Source organism: Grampus griseus, assembly GCF_964374135.1.
Source record: "Grampus griseus genome assembly, chromosome: 7".
Classification (NCBI taxonomy): domain Eukaryota; kingdom Metazoa; phylum Chordata; class Mammalia; order Artiodactyla; family Delphinidae; genus Grampus; species Grampus griseus.
The window spans coordinates 32,964,961-32,983,454 of record NC_139001.1 but is presented as its reverse complement, the minus strand read 5'-3'; the positions used below and the strand labels follow the sequence as shown (position 1 = coordinate 32,983,454).

Below are 18,494 nucleotides of genomic sequence, written 5' to 3'. Positions count from 1 at the left end.
TCCTTTTCTTTCTTTTCGTTTTTTTTTCTTTTTTTTTTTTTTTGCAGTACATGGGCCTCTCACTGTTGTGGCCTCTCCCGTTGTGGAGCGCAGGCTCAGCGGCCATGGCTCACAGGCCCAGCCGCTCCGTGGCACGTGGGATCTTCCCAGACAGGGGTACAAACCCCTGTCCCCTGCATCCGCAGGCGGACTCTCAACCACTGCGCCACCAGGGAAGCCCCTCCTTTTCTTCCTTTTTAAAAAACTTCTCCCTTGTCATCATGCCTTCCTGCCTACCTTCCTTCCTTTCATGAAAGAACACTCATTTAATGTGAATGCTTATTTGAGGCTTACTTGAAATAGCCAAATAATTGTATATTTTTTCTCCTTTTGTTAAGATTACATCACTGTCATTGTGATATAAAAATTTAAAGTAATTACCAATATGGGCACTGCAAAATCATTTGACATAAATGGTCTTTATCTTATAGGAATAACCACATTAAAAGCATAAGAAAAGGATATAAAGTCAGTTAAACCAGCATTGGACAAATTTATGAAATGGAACTATTTAATAAAAACAGATTAGTAGTGGGGTTGAATTTTTTTGCTTTAAAAACATTAAGCATTTAAAAATAGTTTAATTTTAAAATATAATGAAATAAATTAATAATTATTTAGATTACCTACACATCAATTAGTTATTACTTAGAAGTATATTTTCCAGTTAATTGGAAGTACGGAGTACTCAAAGTGTTTTTCTGGAAATAGCAGTGATTGCAGTAGTATCACATATTATTGGAGCCATGGAACTTTTAATTTCTATTATTGGAACTTTGGCCACATTTTTAAAAAATCCTAATCCAGAATTTCTGGGTTTTCGAAGCATGTCTGACTAAAATGATTTTTGTATCAGCTTTAGTTAGTACGTTGCTATCAGCAACATTTTTTGAACAGTTACTGATTCAAAGAATATCTGTTGCTTTTGGACTGATAAATAATAAAATGCAGTATCAGATGTTTGAAAAATAAGACAATTAAATCTTGTTTGAAGAATATTATTATAATAGAAATATAGGATGAATTGAAATAGTACTAGAAAGAATTTAAAAAGGAAAAAGAAATTGGGGGTTACTTTTAAATGTATACAGAATTTCAGTTTAGGAAGATGGAAAAAGTTCTGGAGATGGATGCACAACATTGTGAATGCACCTAGTGCCACAGAACTGTACACTCAGAAATGGTTAAAATGGTAAATTTTATGTTATGTACATTTAACCAAAATTTAAAATAAAAATAAAGGAAAAAGAAGAGAGTTGCAATAAGATACCCTGTAATCTTCGGTATGGAAATGGGGAGGAAGAGGCATGTGTGAGAGAAAATGTAGAAAAGGAAGCTGTGGTTCTGGTTAGCCATTGGAAGACAGTCTAGGGAGTTGAGAAATACTGAGAGGTCTGAGAAATAGGGTGGCAGCCAGGAGCTTAGGAAAGAGTACTGGTTTACATTGGAAAGATGAGTTAATTGTGGGGACTTTTGGTTGGGGTATTGATAGACAACTAAAAAAAATTTAATTGAAGAGCTTAAAAGAATGAAGAATTTAAGATTAAAATGATATTTGGGAATTAGCTACATAGAGATGGTAATTGAGAATTTATAAGTGGATGCAGTCCCCTAAAAGAATAAATGAAGAGAGAGAAACATTGGTGAGTAAATACTGAATATTAGGTGACCTCCCCCTCTCCCATCATAGGAAAACAAATGGACATAGAAGACAAATGGACAGAAAAATAGTGAGGAAACTGAGAAATCTTACTATCTTGGGAGTCAGTGTTAGAAAGTATTAAGAACCAATATTAGTAGAAACATGGAATTGAAAGGTCAAAAGGAAGTGGAACTGAGGAATGATCTTGGAATTTGAATAGGAGGAGGTCATTGGTATTCTTAGAGGAGTTTCTGTGGAATAGGGAAGACAGAAATATTACAGGGTGTAGGAGGAAAAGAGTGCTAAAAAAGCACAGGCAGAGGATACAGGGTACTTCTAAAATTTTTAACAGTGAAATGGGGTGTAAGTTGAAAAAAAGTTTTCCACAAACATAAGAATAAGCCTAAAGAATAGCATATATTAGTGGAAAAATTCTTATAAAATATTTTTTAAACTTCTATGATAGAACTCCAAATGCAAGACATGCTTTTATTATTATTACATTTTATTGAATGGAAGCAGTTTGTTATAAAGGCTGCCTCTCTCTGTAAAATATTAACAATATAAATGAATTAGGATCTATATTACAAAGGAAGAGCAGGAAAGAAGGAAGAAAAACAGAAGGCAAGAGAAAGAAAAAGGAGGAAGAGAACAAGCATAATTTAAGAAGGGGATTAAAATGTTCCTAACTGCTTAGAGACATAATTAACAAGAAACAGATGAGAACCATGAAGATTTAGTAGAAATTTATAATTCTTAATGTCATTCCATTTCCAAAACAAGATTGTGCATCAGTTTTATTTAGCAAGTTTTCTAATTATAATTTATACCCGATTAAAACAGATAAGTAAAATTGTATTAAATATTTATTTATTCTGTTGAAGAGCATTTGAGGAAAAAATAACACTTGGAAGGTATGTATGTGTGTTGTGTATATGTCTCAGAAAGACAAAAGAGATATATTAGTAAGTATCTTACAGTTCACAGATGGTATGGGTTGAGGGTTTATCATATGAGATTTCATGAAAGAAAGTGATACACTAACTGGCAGGATGAAATACTTTAGTTTTGTCTTTCAAGTTCAGTGTTGATAGTTATTGATCAGAAATAAGTATCTGCTTAAATCTTTGTAGAATATGTGAAAATACCATTTGTATTTATAGATAGTTCAATATTCCAAAAACTTTGGGCTATGCTACATAAATTATAGAATTACTCTTTGTAAATCTTTTTTAATATTGGTGGAGGGCAAGTGTATAGATTTTTTTTTAAATATTCAAATTGAAGCATAAAACTTCAATTACATGCTTTGTAATGTACTTTCTATCTGGGTCGTTACAAATTTTGTATTGTCTCCACGTGAGTGAGATAAGGAAGGCAGACATTTCCATTTTGCTGACAGGAAAGCTGAAACACAGAATAGATAAACGGCTTTTCCTAGGTAGAGATGAAGCCAAGATTAGAACCTAAATGCCTTACCTCCTTCCTGGTATTCTTTCTTCTAATTTATCTTGTCATTTTAATGGTATTGGGGGAGGGACAAGGAGACAGGAAGAGTCTATTTCTCTTGTGTTCTTTGCCAAGATTTTGACTAAACGATTGGTTTTCTAAATGTTGGTCCCAGAGGTCTTCTTTGTGGCTCAATATGTTAATTAAGTTTAATTTGACAACATTTTGTAAAAATCATGTCTTTTATCACAAGCTGCTGATAGTGCATATTGGTGATGAATAGGGTTATTAAACAGTGGTAGAATAGTTAATGATATTTTAAAATCCTTGATCTAGGTACTACTTATTAAGGGGAAAAATCAGTTTATTGACTTTTTGTCAAATGGTCATTATCATAAAAATTTTTTTGACATATGAAAAATCTGGCTAGGCTATAATAGAGTCAATGATGTAATGAGACATGACTGTACCACCCACTCATTTATATTTAGTTCTGCAGACATGTTTGTTGTACTAGATCTTGGACTTTCTCCTCATATTCACCACCCTCAATCCCAGTATGGGATAAGAATTCAGTTTTAAGTGTTAAACCTCATGTATATAATAATGTCTACCCCCACCCCCAAATTCACTAATACTAGAAACCATTTAAAAATAGCTGCCCATTATTGTAACTACCATCTAATTTATAACAAACATTTAATTTATCAAACAAAGACTATTCTAAATAGAGCTTTTACTAATAGTGCATAAAACCCACAACAGGGTCTCTTTATAATTATAAATTTTACTCTTATCTTTTTTTAAAAAAAAATACACAGGTGAATCTGTACCAGAATACCAGATGGCTTTTCAGACAGAGGTTGGAAACCATCCCACTTTTGAAGATATGCAGGTTCTGGTGTCTAGGGAAAAACAGAGACCCAAGTTCCCAGAAGCTTGGAAAGAAAATAGCCTGGTAAGGAAAAACTAAATTATTGAAAAAGAGGACTTATGATGAAGATGTTCAAATGTTGCTTGAAGAAAAAATAGATTGCTAATAATGGTAATGGTTTTTAGAGTTGTCTACTGCCAGAAATACAACTTACTTGATTTGTATGCTATTATATATTTTCAAAGAGGCACTAACTGTTGTGTCTGAAGTTTGCTACATTGGGTAACAGCTAGAATAATTAACATGATAATATTTTAAATATTATTGAAATTCCATTCCATTTATCCTCTTGATAGTGGTACCAAAAATGTTAATTAGTGCAGACTTACATATTCAAGGACTAATAGAAATTTAAACTGCACCAAAAAGAAAGCAAGGTACCACATATAAATTCTGCTTATTAAAAATGCAGTTCACAACGCTGAAATATTTTCAGAGGCTCCTGCCATTTCAGTAAATTGTTGCTACAACACTAAAAACATCTTACAGACATTTGCATACAAGACATACATCCACACACTCTCACACTTTCTCATTTTTTTTAACATGAGTAGGATCATCCACTATCATTTCTGAAGCTTATTTTTTCACTTAGTTTTTCATGCCAGTACATATATAGATGTATCGCTTTCTGTCCATTTGATCAGCATTCCATTATATGTCATAATTATTGAATTGCCCTCTTATTAATGACAGTACCCTGTATTTCTTATTTTAAACAACTATTTTTTTAATTTAATTTTATTTATTTTTGTATACAACAGGTTCTTATTAGTTATCCATTTTATACATATTAGTGTATACATGTCAATCCCAATCTCCCAATTCATCACACCACCCCACTACCACCACCACCACCACTTTCCCCCCTTGATGTCCATACGTTTGTTCTCTACATCCGTCACTCAATTTCTGCCCTGCAAACCGGTTCATCCGTACCATTTTTCTAGTTTCCATATACATGCGTTAATATATGATATTTGTTTTTCTCTTTCTGACTTACTTCACTCTGTATGACAGTGTCTAGATCTATCCATGTCTCTACAAATGACCCAGTTGCGTTCCTATTTATGGCTAAGTAATATTTCATTGTATATATGTACCACATCTTCTTTATCCATTCGTCTGTCAATGGGCATTTAGGTTGCTTCCACGACCTGGCTATTGTAAATAGTGCAGCAATAAACATTGGGGTGCATGCGTCTTTTTTAATTATGGTTTTCTCTAGGTATATGCCCAGTAGTGGGATTGCTGGATCACATGGTAATTCTATTTTTAGTTTTTTAAGGAACCTCCATACTGTTCCCCATAGTGCCTGTATCAGTTTACATTCCCACAAACGGTGCAAGAGGGTTCCCTTTACTCCACACCCCCTCCAACATTTGTTTGTAGATTTTCTGATGATGCCCATTCTAACTGGTATGAGGTGATACATCACTGTAGTTTTGATTTGCACTTCTCTAATAATTAGTGATGTTTAGCAGCTTTTCATGTGCTTCTTGGCCATCTGTATGTCTTCTTTGGAGAAATGTCTATATAGGTCTTCTGCCCATTTTTGGATTGGGTTGTTTGTTGTTTTAATATTGAGCTGCATGAGCTGTTTATATATTTGGGACATTAATCCTTTGTCTGTTGATTCGTTTGCAAATATTTTCTCCCATTCTAAGGGTTGCCTTTTTGTCTTGTTTATGGTTTCCCTTGCTGTGCAAAAGCTTTTAAGTTTCATCAGGTCCCATTTGTTTAGTTTTGTTTTTATTTCCATTATTCTAGGAGGTGGATCAAAAAAGATCTTCCTGTGATTTATGTCAAAGAGTGTTCTTCCTATGTTTTCCTCTAAGAGTTTTATAGTGTCCAGTCTTACTTTTAGGTCTCTAATCCATTTTGAGGTTTTTTTTGTGTATGGTGTTAGGGAGTGTTCTAATTTCATTCTTTTACACGTGGCTGTCCAGTTTTTCCAGCACCACTTAATGAAGAGACTGTCCTTTCTCCATTGTATATCCTTGCCTCCTTTGTCATAGATTAATTGACCATAGGTGCGTGGGTTTATCTCTGGGCTTTCTATCCTGTTTCATTGCTCTGTATTTCTGTTTTTGTGCCAGTACCATATTGTCTTGATTACTGTAGCTTTGTAGTATATTCTGAAGTTAGGGAGTCTAATTCCTCCAGCTCCATTTTTTTCTCCTCAAGACTGTTTTGGCTGTTTGGGGTCTTTTGTGTCTCCATGCAAATTTTAAGATTTTTTGTTCTAGTTCTGTAAAAAATGCCATTGGTAATTTGATGGCTCTTTCATTGAATCTGTAGATTCCTTTGGGTAGTATAGTCATTTTCACAATAGAGATTCTTCCAATCCAAGAGGATGGTATATCTCGCCATTTGTTGTTATCATCTTTAATTTCTTTCAACAGTGTCTTTTTTTTTTTTTTTTTTTTTTTTTGCTGTACGTGGGCCTCTCACTGTTGTGGCCTCTCCTGTTGTGGAGCACAGGCTCCGGACTCACAGCCTCAGCGGCCATGGCTCACGGGCCCAGCCGCTCCGCGGCATGTGGGATCATCCCAGACCACGGCACAAACCCGTGTCCCCTGCATCGGCAGGCAGACTCTCAACCACTGCGCCACCAGGGAAGCCCTCAACAATGTCTTATAGTTTTCTGCATACAGGTCTTTTGTCTCCCTGGGTAGGTTTATTCCTAGGTATTTTATTCTTTTTGTTGCAGTGGTAAATGGGAGTGTTTCCTTAATTTCTCTTTCACATTTTTCATCATTAGTGTATAAGAATGCAAGAGATTTCTGTTCATTAATTTTGTATCCTACAACTTTACCAAATTCATTGATTAGCTCTAGTAGTTTTCTGGTGGCATCTTTAGGATTCTCTATGTACAGTATCATGTCATCTGCAAACAGTGACAGTTTTACTTCTTCTTTTCCAATTTGTTTTCCTTTCATTTCTTTTTCTTCTCTGATTCCCGTGGCTAGGACTTCCATAACTATGTTGAATAATAGTGGTGAGGGGGGACATCCTTGTCTTCTTCCTGATGTCAGAGGAAATACTTTCAGTTTTTCACCATTGAGAATGATGTTTGCTGTGGGTTTGTCATATATGGCTTTTATTATGTTGAGGTAGGTTCCCTCTATGCCCACTTTCTGGAGAGTTTTTATCATAAATGATGTTGAATTTTGTCAAAAGATTTTTCTGCATCTATTGAGATGATTATACGGTTTTTATTCTTCAATTTGTTAATATGGTGTATCACATCGACTGATGTATCAATTTGTTAATATGGTGTATCACAGTGTATCACATTGACTGATTTGCATATATTGAACAATCCTCGCATCCCTGGGATAAATCCCACTTGATCATGGTGTATGATCCTTTTAATGTGGTGTTGGATTCTGTTTGCTAGTATTTTGTTGAGGATTTTTGCATTTATATTCATCAGTGATATTGCTCTATAATTTTCTTTTTTGTAGTATTTTGTCTGGTTTTGGTATCAGGGTGATGGTGGCCTCATAGATTGAGTTTGGGAGTGTTCCTTCCTGTGCAGTTTTTTGGAAGAGTTTATGAAGGATGGGTGTTAGCTCTTCTCTAAATGTTTGATAGAATTCACCTGTGAAGCCATCTTGTCCTGGGCTTTTGTTTGTTGGAAGATTTTAAATCACAGTTTCAATTTCATTACTTGTGATTGGTCTGTTTATATTTTCTATTTCTTCCTCATTCAGTGTTGGAAGGTTATACCTTTCTAAGGATTTGTCCATTTCTTCCAGGTTGTCCATTTTATTGGCATAGAGTTGCTTATAGTAGTCTCCTTGGATGCTTTGTATTTCTGCGGTGTCTGTTGTAACTTTTCCTTTTTCATTTCTAGTTTTAAGTCCTCTCCCTCTTTTTCTTGATGAGTCTGGCTAATGGTTTATCAATTTTGTTTATCTTCTCAAAGAACTAGCCTTTAGTTTTATTGATCTTTGCTATTGTTTTGTTTGTTTCTATTTCATTTATTTCTGCTCAGATCGTTATGATTTCTTTCCTTCTGCTAACTTTGGGTTTTGTTTGTTCTTTCTCTAGTTCCTTTAGATGTAAGGTTAGATTGTTTATTTGAGATTTTTCTTGTTTCTTGAGGTAGGCTTGTATAGCTATAAACTTCCCTCTTAGAACTGCTTTCGCTGCATCCCATAGGTTTTGGATCATCATGTTTTCATTGTCATTTGTCCCCAGGTATTTTTTAATTCCTCTTTGATTTCTTCAGTGATCTCGTGGTTATTTAGTATCATATTGTTTAGCCTCCATGTGTTTGTGTTTTTACGTTTTTTTTCAGTTGAATTCATTTCTAATCTCATAGCATTGCGGTCAGAAAAGATGCTTGATATGATTTCAATTTTCTTAAACTTACTGAGGCTTGATTTGTGACCCAAGATGTGATCTATCCTGGAGAATGTTCCATGCGCACTTGAGAAGAGAGTGTAATCTACTGTTTTTGGATGGAATGTCCTATAATTATCAATTAAATCGACCTGGTCTATTGTGTCATTTAAAGCTTCTGTTCCCTTATTTATTTTCGTTTTGGATGATCTGTCCATTGGTATAAGTGAGGTATTAAAGTCCCCCACTATTATTGTGTTACCGTCGATTTCCTCTTTTATAGCTGTTGACATTTGCCTTATGTGTTAAGGTGCTCATATGTTGGGTGCATATATATTTATATTTGTTATATCTTCTTCCTGGATTGATCCCTTGATCATTGTGTAGTGTCTTTCCTTGTCTCTTGTAACATTCTTTATTCTAAAGTCTATTTTATCTGATATGAGTATTGCTACTCCAGCTTTCTTTTGATTTCCATTTGCATGGATTATCTTTTTTGATCCCCTCACTTTCAGTCTGAATGTGTCCCTAAGTGTGAAGTGGGTCTCTTGTAGACAGCATATATATGGGTCTTGTTTTTGTATCCATTCAGCAAGCCTGTGTCTTTTGGTTTGAGCATTTAATCCATTCACGTTTAAGGTAATTATCGATATGTATGTTCCTATTACCATTTTCTTAATTGTTTTGGGTTTGTTTTTGGAGGTCCTTTTCTTCTCTTGTGCGTCCCACTTAGAGAAGGTCTTTTAGCATTTGTTCTGGAGCTGGTTTGGTGGTGCTGCTTTCTCTTAGCTTTTGCTTGTGTGTAAAGCTTTTGATTTCTCCATCGTATCTGAATGAGATCCTTGCTGGGTAGAGTAATCTTGGTTGTAGGGTCTTCCCTTTCATCACTTTAAGTATATCATGCCACTCCCTTCTGGCTTGTAGAGTTTCTGCTGAGAAATTAGCTGTTAACCTTATGGGAGCTCCCTTGTATATTATTTGTCATTTTTCCCTTGCTGCTTTCAATAATTTTTCTTTGTATTTAATTTTTGCCAATTTTATTACTATGTGTCTCAGCATGTTTTTCCTTGGGTTTATCCTGTATGGGACTCTCCTGGACTTGGGTGGCTATTTCCTTTCCCATGTTGGGGAAGTTTTCAACTCTAATCTCTTCAGATACTATCTCGGGTGCTTTCTCTCTCTCTTCTCCTTCTGGGACCCATATAATGCGAATGTTGGTGCATTTAATGTTGTCCCAGAGGTCTCTTAGGCTGTCTTCATTTCTTTTCATTCTTTTTCTTTATTCTGTTCCGCAGCAGTTTATTCCACCATTCTGTCTTTCAGGTCACTTATCCGTTCTTCTGCCTCAGTTATTCTGCTCTTGATTCCTTCTAGTGTATTTTTCATTTTAGTTATTGTATTGTTCATCTCTGTTTGTTTGTTCTTTAATTTTTCTATGGCTTTATTAAACCTTTCTTGCATCTTCTCTGTTTTTGCCTCCATTGTTTTTCCGAGGTCCTGGATCAACTTTACTATCATTATTCTGAATTCTTTTTCTGGAACGTTGCCTATCTGCACTTCATTTAGGTTTTTTTCTGGGGTTTTATGTTGTTCCTTCATCTGGTACATAGCCCTCTGCCTTTTCATCTTGTCTGTCTTTCTGTGAATGTGGTTTTTGTTCCACAGGCTGCAGGATTGTAGTTCTTCTGGCTTGTGCTGTCTGCCCTCTGGTGGATGAGGCTACTTAAGAGGCTTATGCAAGTTTCCTGATGGGAGGGACTGGTGGTGGGTAGAGATGGCTGTTGCTCTGGTGGGCAGAGCTCAGTATAACTTTAATCTGCTTGACTGCTGATGGGTGGGGCTGGGTTCCCTCTCTGTTGGTTGTTTGGCCTGAGGCAACGCAACACTGGAGCCTACCCGGGCTCTTTGGTGGGGCTAATGGCGGACTCTGGGAGGGCTTACACCAAGCAGTACTTCACACAACTTCTGCTGCCAGTTTCCTTGTCTGCACAGTGAACCACAGCCACCCCCCACCTCTGCAGGAGACCCTCCAACACTAGCAGGTAGGTGTGGTTCAGTCTCCCCTGGGGTCACTGCTCCTTCCCCTGAGTCCCGATGCGCACACTACTTTGTGTGTGCCCTCCAAGAGTGGAGTCTCTGTTTCCTGCAGTTCTGTCGAAGTCCTGCAATCAAATCCCTGTAGCCTTCAAAGTCTGATTCTCTAGGAATTCCTCCTTCTGTTGCCGGAACCCCAGGTTGGAAAGCCTGACAGGGGGCTCAGGACTTTCACTCCAGTGGGTGGACTTCTGTGGTATAAGTGTTCTCCCGTCTGTGAGTCAGCCACCCATCAGCTATGGGATTTGATTTTACTGTGATTGCACCCCTCATACTGTCTCATTGTGGCTTCTCCTTTGTCTTTGGCTGTGGGGTATCTTTTGTGGTGAGTTCCAGTGTGTTCCTGTCAATGATTGTCCAGCAGCTAGTTGTGATTCTGGTGTTCTCGCAAGAGGGAGTGAGAGCACGTCCTTCTACTCCACCATCTTGGTTCCAATCTCTACAAGTAAATTCTTGATTATAGTTAAAGAACAAAAATGAGAAAGTTTTCATTAAGCAATATACATCATTTTACTACATATTTTCACATTTTAATTGTAGGTTGTCTTGATAGGATTAGTATATTTTCATTCTGGATCCAGGGGTCGTGGCATGTTGGACAAAAGCTGGAGAGATTTTATATGTTTCCAGGTAGATTTAGATTGAGTATTTTTTCCATTGGTCATCTTTGTTAGTAGATTACCTACAAGGTAGGCTTCTGCTTCAAATGAGATTGAAATCTTCAGGTATGAGACAGTTGAAGACCTATTCCCAAGCTCATATGCTCAAGATTGCCACCAATCTGTAGTCCCTGCTGTGGGAACTGGGACAGATTTTTAAGAGGTCCCTGACGTTAGGTGAGAGGCTGAATCCTTTATCAGGATTCATTAGATGTGCCAGCCTCATAGTACAGTACACTTCAAAGAAAAGTCTCATTGTGAAATTTTATCTAGTAAAATACAACTTCATCTGCCTTAAATTGTTTTATTTCATCAGTGAAATTGGACTCCTTTTTCTGAAGTATCTCTTAGCAATCCTACCGTTGCGGGATATGCATATTTTTCTGAAAACTTTTTACTTTCAATTTAGATGAGGTTGCTGAGTAAGAAATAAGTAGTATTTGGTTCACTTCCAATTAATCCATTTAAAATCTAATGTGCTACAGTCAATAGAACTGTTGCTTCTATGCAATGAGAATCCAGTACTAGAGTTAGATAGCAAATACATAGTTTTATAAAATGAGAAATACACCCCCCCCTTTTTTTTTTTTTTTTTTGCAGTACACGGGCCTCTCACTGTTGTGGCCTCTCCCGTTGCGGAGCACAGGCTCCGGTCGTGCAGGCTCAGCGGCCTTGGCTCACAGGCCTAGCCACTGTGCGGTATGTGGGATCTTCACAGGCTGGGGCACAAACCTGTGTCCCCTGCATCAGCAGGCAGACTCTCAACCACTGCGCCACCAGGGAAGCCCTGTAGTTACTTAAAAAAAATTTTTTTTTATTAATTGATTTGTTTTATTTATTTATTTATTTTGGCTGCGCTGCGTCTTCATTGCTGTGCATGGGCTTTTCTCTAGTTGCGGCGAGCAGGGGCTACTCTTCATTGTGGTGCTCGTGCTTCTCATTGTGGTGACTTCTCTTGTTGTTGAGTGTGGGCTCTAGATGCGTGGGCTTCAGTAGTTCTGGCACGTGGGCTTAAGTAGTTTTGGCTCATGGACTCTAGAGCGCAGGCTCAGTAGTTGTGGTGCCTGGACTTCGTTGCTCCATGGCATGTGGGATCTTCCCTGACCAGGGATTGAGCCCGTGTCCCCTCCATTGGCAGGTGGATTCTTAACCACTGCGCCACCAGGGAAGTCCCCTATATAGTTACTTTACCAGTGTTCTTTAGTTCTTTATATGGCTTCAAGTTATTGTCTAGTGTCCTTTCACTTGAGCCTGAATGACTCCCTTTAGCATTTCTTTCTTTCTTTTTTTAAAAATTTATTTATTTTTGGCTGCATTGTGTGTTCATTGCTGTGTGCAGGCTTTCTCTAGTTTCAGCGAGCAGGGGCTACTCTTCCTTGCACAGGCTTCTCATCACAGTGGCTTCTCTTGTTGCGGAGCACAGGCTGTAGGTGAGTTGGCTTCAGTAGTTGTAGCATGCAGGCTCAGTAGTTGTGGCACCCGGGCTTAGTTGCTACATGGCATGTGGGATCTTCCCAGACCAGGGCTCAAACCCTTGTCCCCTGCATTGGCAGGCGGATTCTAATTTCTCTTTCACTATTGAAGGATAGTTTTCCCTGATATAGAATTCTTGGGAATTCTACAGAAAACACTTGTTTTCTTTCAGCACTTTAAACAATGTCATACCATTGCCTTCTGACTTCCATGGTTTCTAACGAGAGATTAACTGTTACCTTTTTTGAGGATCCCTTATACATTTCAAGTTGCTTCTCTTGCTGCTTCATGAGTCTTTCTTTATTTTTGGCTTTTTATAATTTGATTATAATGTGTCTCAGTATGGAACTCCGCTTTGAGTTCCTTGAGTTTCTTGGATGTGTAGACTCATTTCTTTTATTAAATTTGGGAAGTTATTGACGATTATTTCTTCAAATATTCTTTCTCCAATTTCTCTTCTTCTGGGGCTCTCATAATGTGTATTTTGGTGCGATTAACGGTGCCTCACAAGTTTTATAGGCTGTGTTCATTTTCTTCATTCTTTTTCTGTTTCTGCTTCTCAGATTGCATAATTTTTGTATCCTATCTTGAAGTTTAGTAATTCTTTTTTCTCTCTGCTCAGATCTGCTGTAAACCACTCTGGTGAATTTTTCATTTCCGTTTTTGTACTTTTGAGCTCACAAGTGTCTTTTTAATTCCTTTTTATAATTTCTATCTCTTTATTGCTCTTCTCCATTTGTTGAGGCATTGTTTTCCTGGTTTCCTATAATTCTTTGTCCACGGTTTCCTTAGTTCTTTGAGCATATTTAAAGTCTTTGCTAGTAACTCCAATGTCTGTATTTCCTGAGGACAGTTTCTGTTCATTTCTTCTGTCCTGTGAATGGGGCATACTTTCTTGTTTCTTCCCATGCTTTGTAATTTTTTGTTTAAAATTGTATGTTTTGGATATCATTATGGTCAAAAAGGAAACAAAAGAAAAATATTCTCCAAGTCTTTGGAGATTAGCTTTGTGTTAGGGCCCTCTGTTAACACTTATCCAGGCCTTTTACAATTCTGCCTTAGCCTTCACTTCCTGCTAGTGCTGAGCCTAAATACTTCCTACTGGCTGAGCCAGCCAGTTATGAAACCTTATAGTCTTCTCTGAGCATGCATCCTGCCCTGGACCTGTGTGTGGTTTTCTAGATTCCCCAGTATATTTGGAAGCTTTTCAATGCCCTTATTCCCCAAAGTTTCTCCACCCAGCTTTTACTCCCTGACTTTCAGCATTTTTGTTGTGTGCCTCAACTATTATATTTTGCCCCAGGCTATAGTACTTGTTCATTTGGCTTTCAGTGTTTTCAGGGAATGTTCTCCACTTAGTCATAGCTACTTCCCTGTCCTGAGAGAATTCTGAGTTAGGCAGAACAAAGATAGACCTCTTGAATCAGTCCTTCAGGGAACTCATAGACATGTCAAAACAGCATAATTCCTTTGAAACAAGATCACTCTTCTCCCTCTGGGACCAGGTACCCACCTTGGGAACATGCACAGCCGTGTTCATATCTGCCAGCACTCCAGGGCAGGGGAGAGTTCTCCTCACCACAGAGTTCTCCTACCGTTTCAGTGGCCTTTCTTTTTCCAGTTATATTTTTAGTTGGTTGCTGTAATATTTGACTAACTTCCAGAGTTTCAGTAAAGTTGAGTTTGATAATATTTGCCAAGTTATTGGTGCTTCTTGGGAGGAAAGCCCCCCAAAGTTCCTTCGTCTGCCATTTTGACTGAGGTCCTCATAGAATGAACTAGGTAATATCCTCCCCTATTTGATTTTCTGGAAGACTTGTGTAGACTTGGCATTAATTTTTTCTTACATGTTTAGTAGAATTCATTCAGAAAGCCATCCAGGCCTGGTGTTTCTTGGTAGGAAAGTTTTAAAATACAAATTTACCTTCCTTAATAGATATAGGAAATATTCAGGTAATCTATCCCTTCTTGAGTAAGCTTTGGCAGTCTTATTTTTTCTTCTTTTAATTTTTTATTGGAGTATAGTTGATGGCAGTTTGTGTCTTGGAAGGAATTTCTCTGTTTCATCTAAATTTCATCTAAATTGTCAAGTCTGTTCTCAGTATTTGTTTGAAGACCTAACTTCCCATTGGTGACTTAATACTGTTTATTTCATTAGTCTTCTCTCAATGACTTTTCCCCTTATTCTGGCATATTCAATATTGCTTTACTCTATTTCTGGAAGTTTTATCCAACCAAATTATTGTTTTTTAGACCCTCAAAGTCCTCCTTATAGTCACCCTCTTTGAATTCTCAGTTATTTTTCTAATTTTTCCTTTTCCCAATTTCTTATTAGTAACTTCTAAGTCTTTACTTGTGTTAATGACTTACCAACTATGATTTTAACGTTGTTTGGAACTTGTAATAGATTTTCTTCAAAAAAATCAACTTGCAAATTTTGTAGCCGAACCCATTTATCCACTGGGAACTTTCCTGTACCAGCATAGGTTAGAGTCAGTCAGCATAGGATAATGTATAAATTGTGGAGCTATGCTGCCTGGCCTTTGATCTTAACTTTGCCATGTGTCCTAATTTCTCCTCTGGGCCTCTTTTCTTGCACCTGAAAAATGGAGGTGATAATAGTATTTACTTCATAATAAAAATTATATGAGTTAAAACAATCTAGTACAAAGTTAGAACTCATCAATTATTTACTACTATTATTTATCAACAATGACTCTGTGTTAAAAATGGAAACTTCTGGGCTTCCTGGTGGCGCAGTGGTTGAGAGTCCACCTGCTGATGCAGGGGACACGGGTTCGTGCCCCGGTCTGGGAGGATCCCACATGCCGCGGAGCGGCTGGGCCCGTGAGCCACGGCCACTGAGCCTGCGCGTCCGGAGCCTGTGCTCCGCAACGGGAGAGGCCACAACAGTGAGAGGCCCGCGTACCGCAAAAAAAAAAAAAAAAAAAAGGAAACTTCTTAGAGGTAGGGAGCAGTGCTTCTGTTTACGTGATCTTATTCATCATCCAACACAATGCCTTGATGACTGTCCTTTTTTGGTCTCATTTTTTTAAAAAGAATTTTATCAAATTATTTCCCAACTGTATAATGAAAAATAACAAATTTTATCCATCTTCAATGTCTCTGTTTCCTCAAGGTATAGAAAACTCAGTGTATAATTTCTAACTACTTGGATATCGGTGTTTCTGAGCTTTTCTGGGCCAGCAAGCAGTTGGTGAATGGGGCTCTGTGAAATAGATAGTGCTTTATTTTTGAAAAGGAAAGGGTCACTTTTAGTTTTGTGTGTAAAGGTGTCCAGATCTTTGCTTTAGAAAGATTTCATTGTGTATGCTTCAGTGTTGCACTTTATGTTTAGTAATTAAGAACATGGATGAAGCTATAAATTTGTATGTGTGGGTGTGTGGTGTATATGTGCTTGAAAAAAAACAAAGAGTTTCTCTGGAAGAATACTCAAGAAATGGGTGATATTTGTTGCCGGTAAAGAGGGAAAATGTGTGGTTGGTGGATAGGGATGGGAGGGAGATTGTATTCCCTTTTTGACCTTTTGAATTTAGTGACATATTATCAATACATACATTACCCATTTAAAAAAAGTCATTTAGGGGCTTCCCTGGTGGCGCAGTGGTTGAGAGTCTGCCTTCCGATGCAGGGGACACGGGTTCGTGCCCCGGCCTGGGAAGATCCCACATGCCGCGGAGCGGCTAGGCCCGTGAGCCATGACCACTGGGCCTGCACATCCGGAGCCTGTGCTCCGCAACAGGAGAGGCCACAACAGTGAGAGGCCCACGTAGGGACTTCCCTTGTGGCCTAGCAGTTAAGACTCCACGCTCCCAGTGCAGGGGGCCCAGGTTCAATCCCTGGTCAGGAAACTAGATCCCACATGCTGCAACTAAGAGCCCACATGCCAGAACTAAAGATGCCTCATGCCACAACTGAAAAAGATCCCACATGCTGCAACTAAAGATCCCGCATGCCACAACGAAGATCCCAAACGAGGCAACAAAGATGCCATCCCGTGTGCTGCAACTAAGACCAGCCACGGTCAAATAAATAAATATATATTTTTTAAAAAGTTATTTTTAGCAATACAAAAAATATGCAGTGAAAACTCTTACACTCACCTCAGACATCCAAAAACCCCTCCGGAGAAGCAACCACTGTTAAATTCCTTCTGTAGACTTCCAGAAATGTCTGTTTATTACAAGACTATATGTTTTTATATCCTTTTCTAACATACTAATGGGAATTACTATACCCACTTAACCTATTTTCCTTAGCAATTGGGAACATATACATCTTCCTAATTCTTTTAATGCTGCATAGTATCCATTATACCATAAATTTTTAGCAGATTGCTGTTAGAGGACATGTAGGTAGTTTCCAGCTTTTGCAGTTATAAATGACAACTGCAGTGAACATCTTATACATGGATTTTTCTGCAAATGTAAAAGTGTAGTTGAGGAATAAATTCCTGGAAGTAGTATTGCTGGATCAAAGGATAAATACATTTGAAGTTTGTTATTGCCAGATTACCCTCCAAACTGATGGCACTCCCAATAATAATATATATTGGGAGCCTGTTTTCCCATCACTAACACTTTGTGTTACAAAATTTTATTTATCGTTGTTAATGTGGTAGGTAAAAATGGATCTTGTTTTGATTTGTAACTAGTAAATAGTAGAGCCACAATTTGAAGCCAGCATCTTAATTGAGCTGGTACTGATACTACAAAGCTGGAACTAATATTCTTAACCACTACATTGTATGTACTACCTCAACGTGGTGAATAATTGAGCATGTTGAGCATTTTAGTGTATATATATATATATATATATATATATATATATATATTTTTTTTTTTTTTTTTTTTTTTTTTTTTTTTTTGAGGTACGTGGGCCTCTCACTGTCGTGGCCTCTCCTGTTGCGGAGCACAGGCTCCGGACGCGCAGGCTCAGCGGCCATGGCTCACGGGCCCAGCCGCTCCGTGACCTGTGGGATCTTCCCAGACCGGGGCGCGAACCCGTGTCCCCTGCATCGGCAGGCAGACTCTCAACCACTGCGCCACCAGGGAAGCCCTAGCGTATATATTTTTTAAATTAATTAATTAATTTTATTTTTGACCATGTTGGGTCTTCGCTGCTGCACGCGGGCCCCCTTTAGTTGCGGCGAGCGGGGGCCACTCTTCGTTGCGGTGTGCGGGCCCCCCACTGCGGCGGCCTCTCCCGCCGTAGAGCACGGGCTCCAGGTACGAGGGCTTCAGGAGTTGTGGCTCCCGGGCTCCAGAGTGCAGGCCCAGTAGCTGCGGCGCACGGGCCCAGCTGCTCCGCGGCACGCAGGATCCTCTCGGACCAGGGCTCGAACCTGCGTCCCCTGCATTGGCAGGTGGACTCCCAACCACTGCACCACCAGGGAAGCCCTAGCATATTTTTAAGGTATTTGCACTTCTTGTTTATGTGCACTTTGTCTATATTCCTATTATGGATTTACTATCATTTTTTTAAGTGTCTTCTTACTGGCAAGCATCATAGAAATAATTGATTCAGCCAGGAAACATCAAAAGATGATAAAACTAGTGGGTGAAAAGTTTAATGCAGGGCAGGATATTTACAGTGCTTTGAGTACTTCCCCCCCAAACGGTGATTGATTATTAAAGGGAAAATGGAACTTTACAGTGAAGAAACCTGGCAGACACCAACTCAGTCATGTGATCAAGCTTAACTTCTCTAGTAATGGGACAAATCAAAAATGTGTACCACGTGATAGGATTCAATGAGAAGAACACAGCATCTCTTCTGTGATTTTCTGCCAAAGATGCAAACTTTGATCATGAGGAAACATCAGATAAGT

General features: G+C 38.3%; 1 protein-coding gene across 1 annotated transcript in view; it reads left to right on the top strand.

The window, feature by feature from the left end:
* The window catches only part of BMPR2 (bone morphogenetic protein receptor type 2), a 200,808-nt gene that overhangs the window by 166,943 nt on the left and 15,371 nt on the right, over positions 1-18,494 (top strand). The window contains exon 10 of the mRNA XM_082657900.1: positions 3,952-4,088. Coding sequence (XP_082514026.1) covers positions 3,952-4,088 — 137 coding nt within the window. The remainder of the gene's footprint in view (positions 1-3,951; positions 4,089-18,494) is intronic.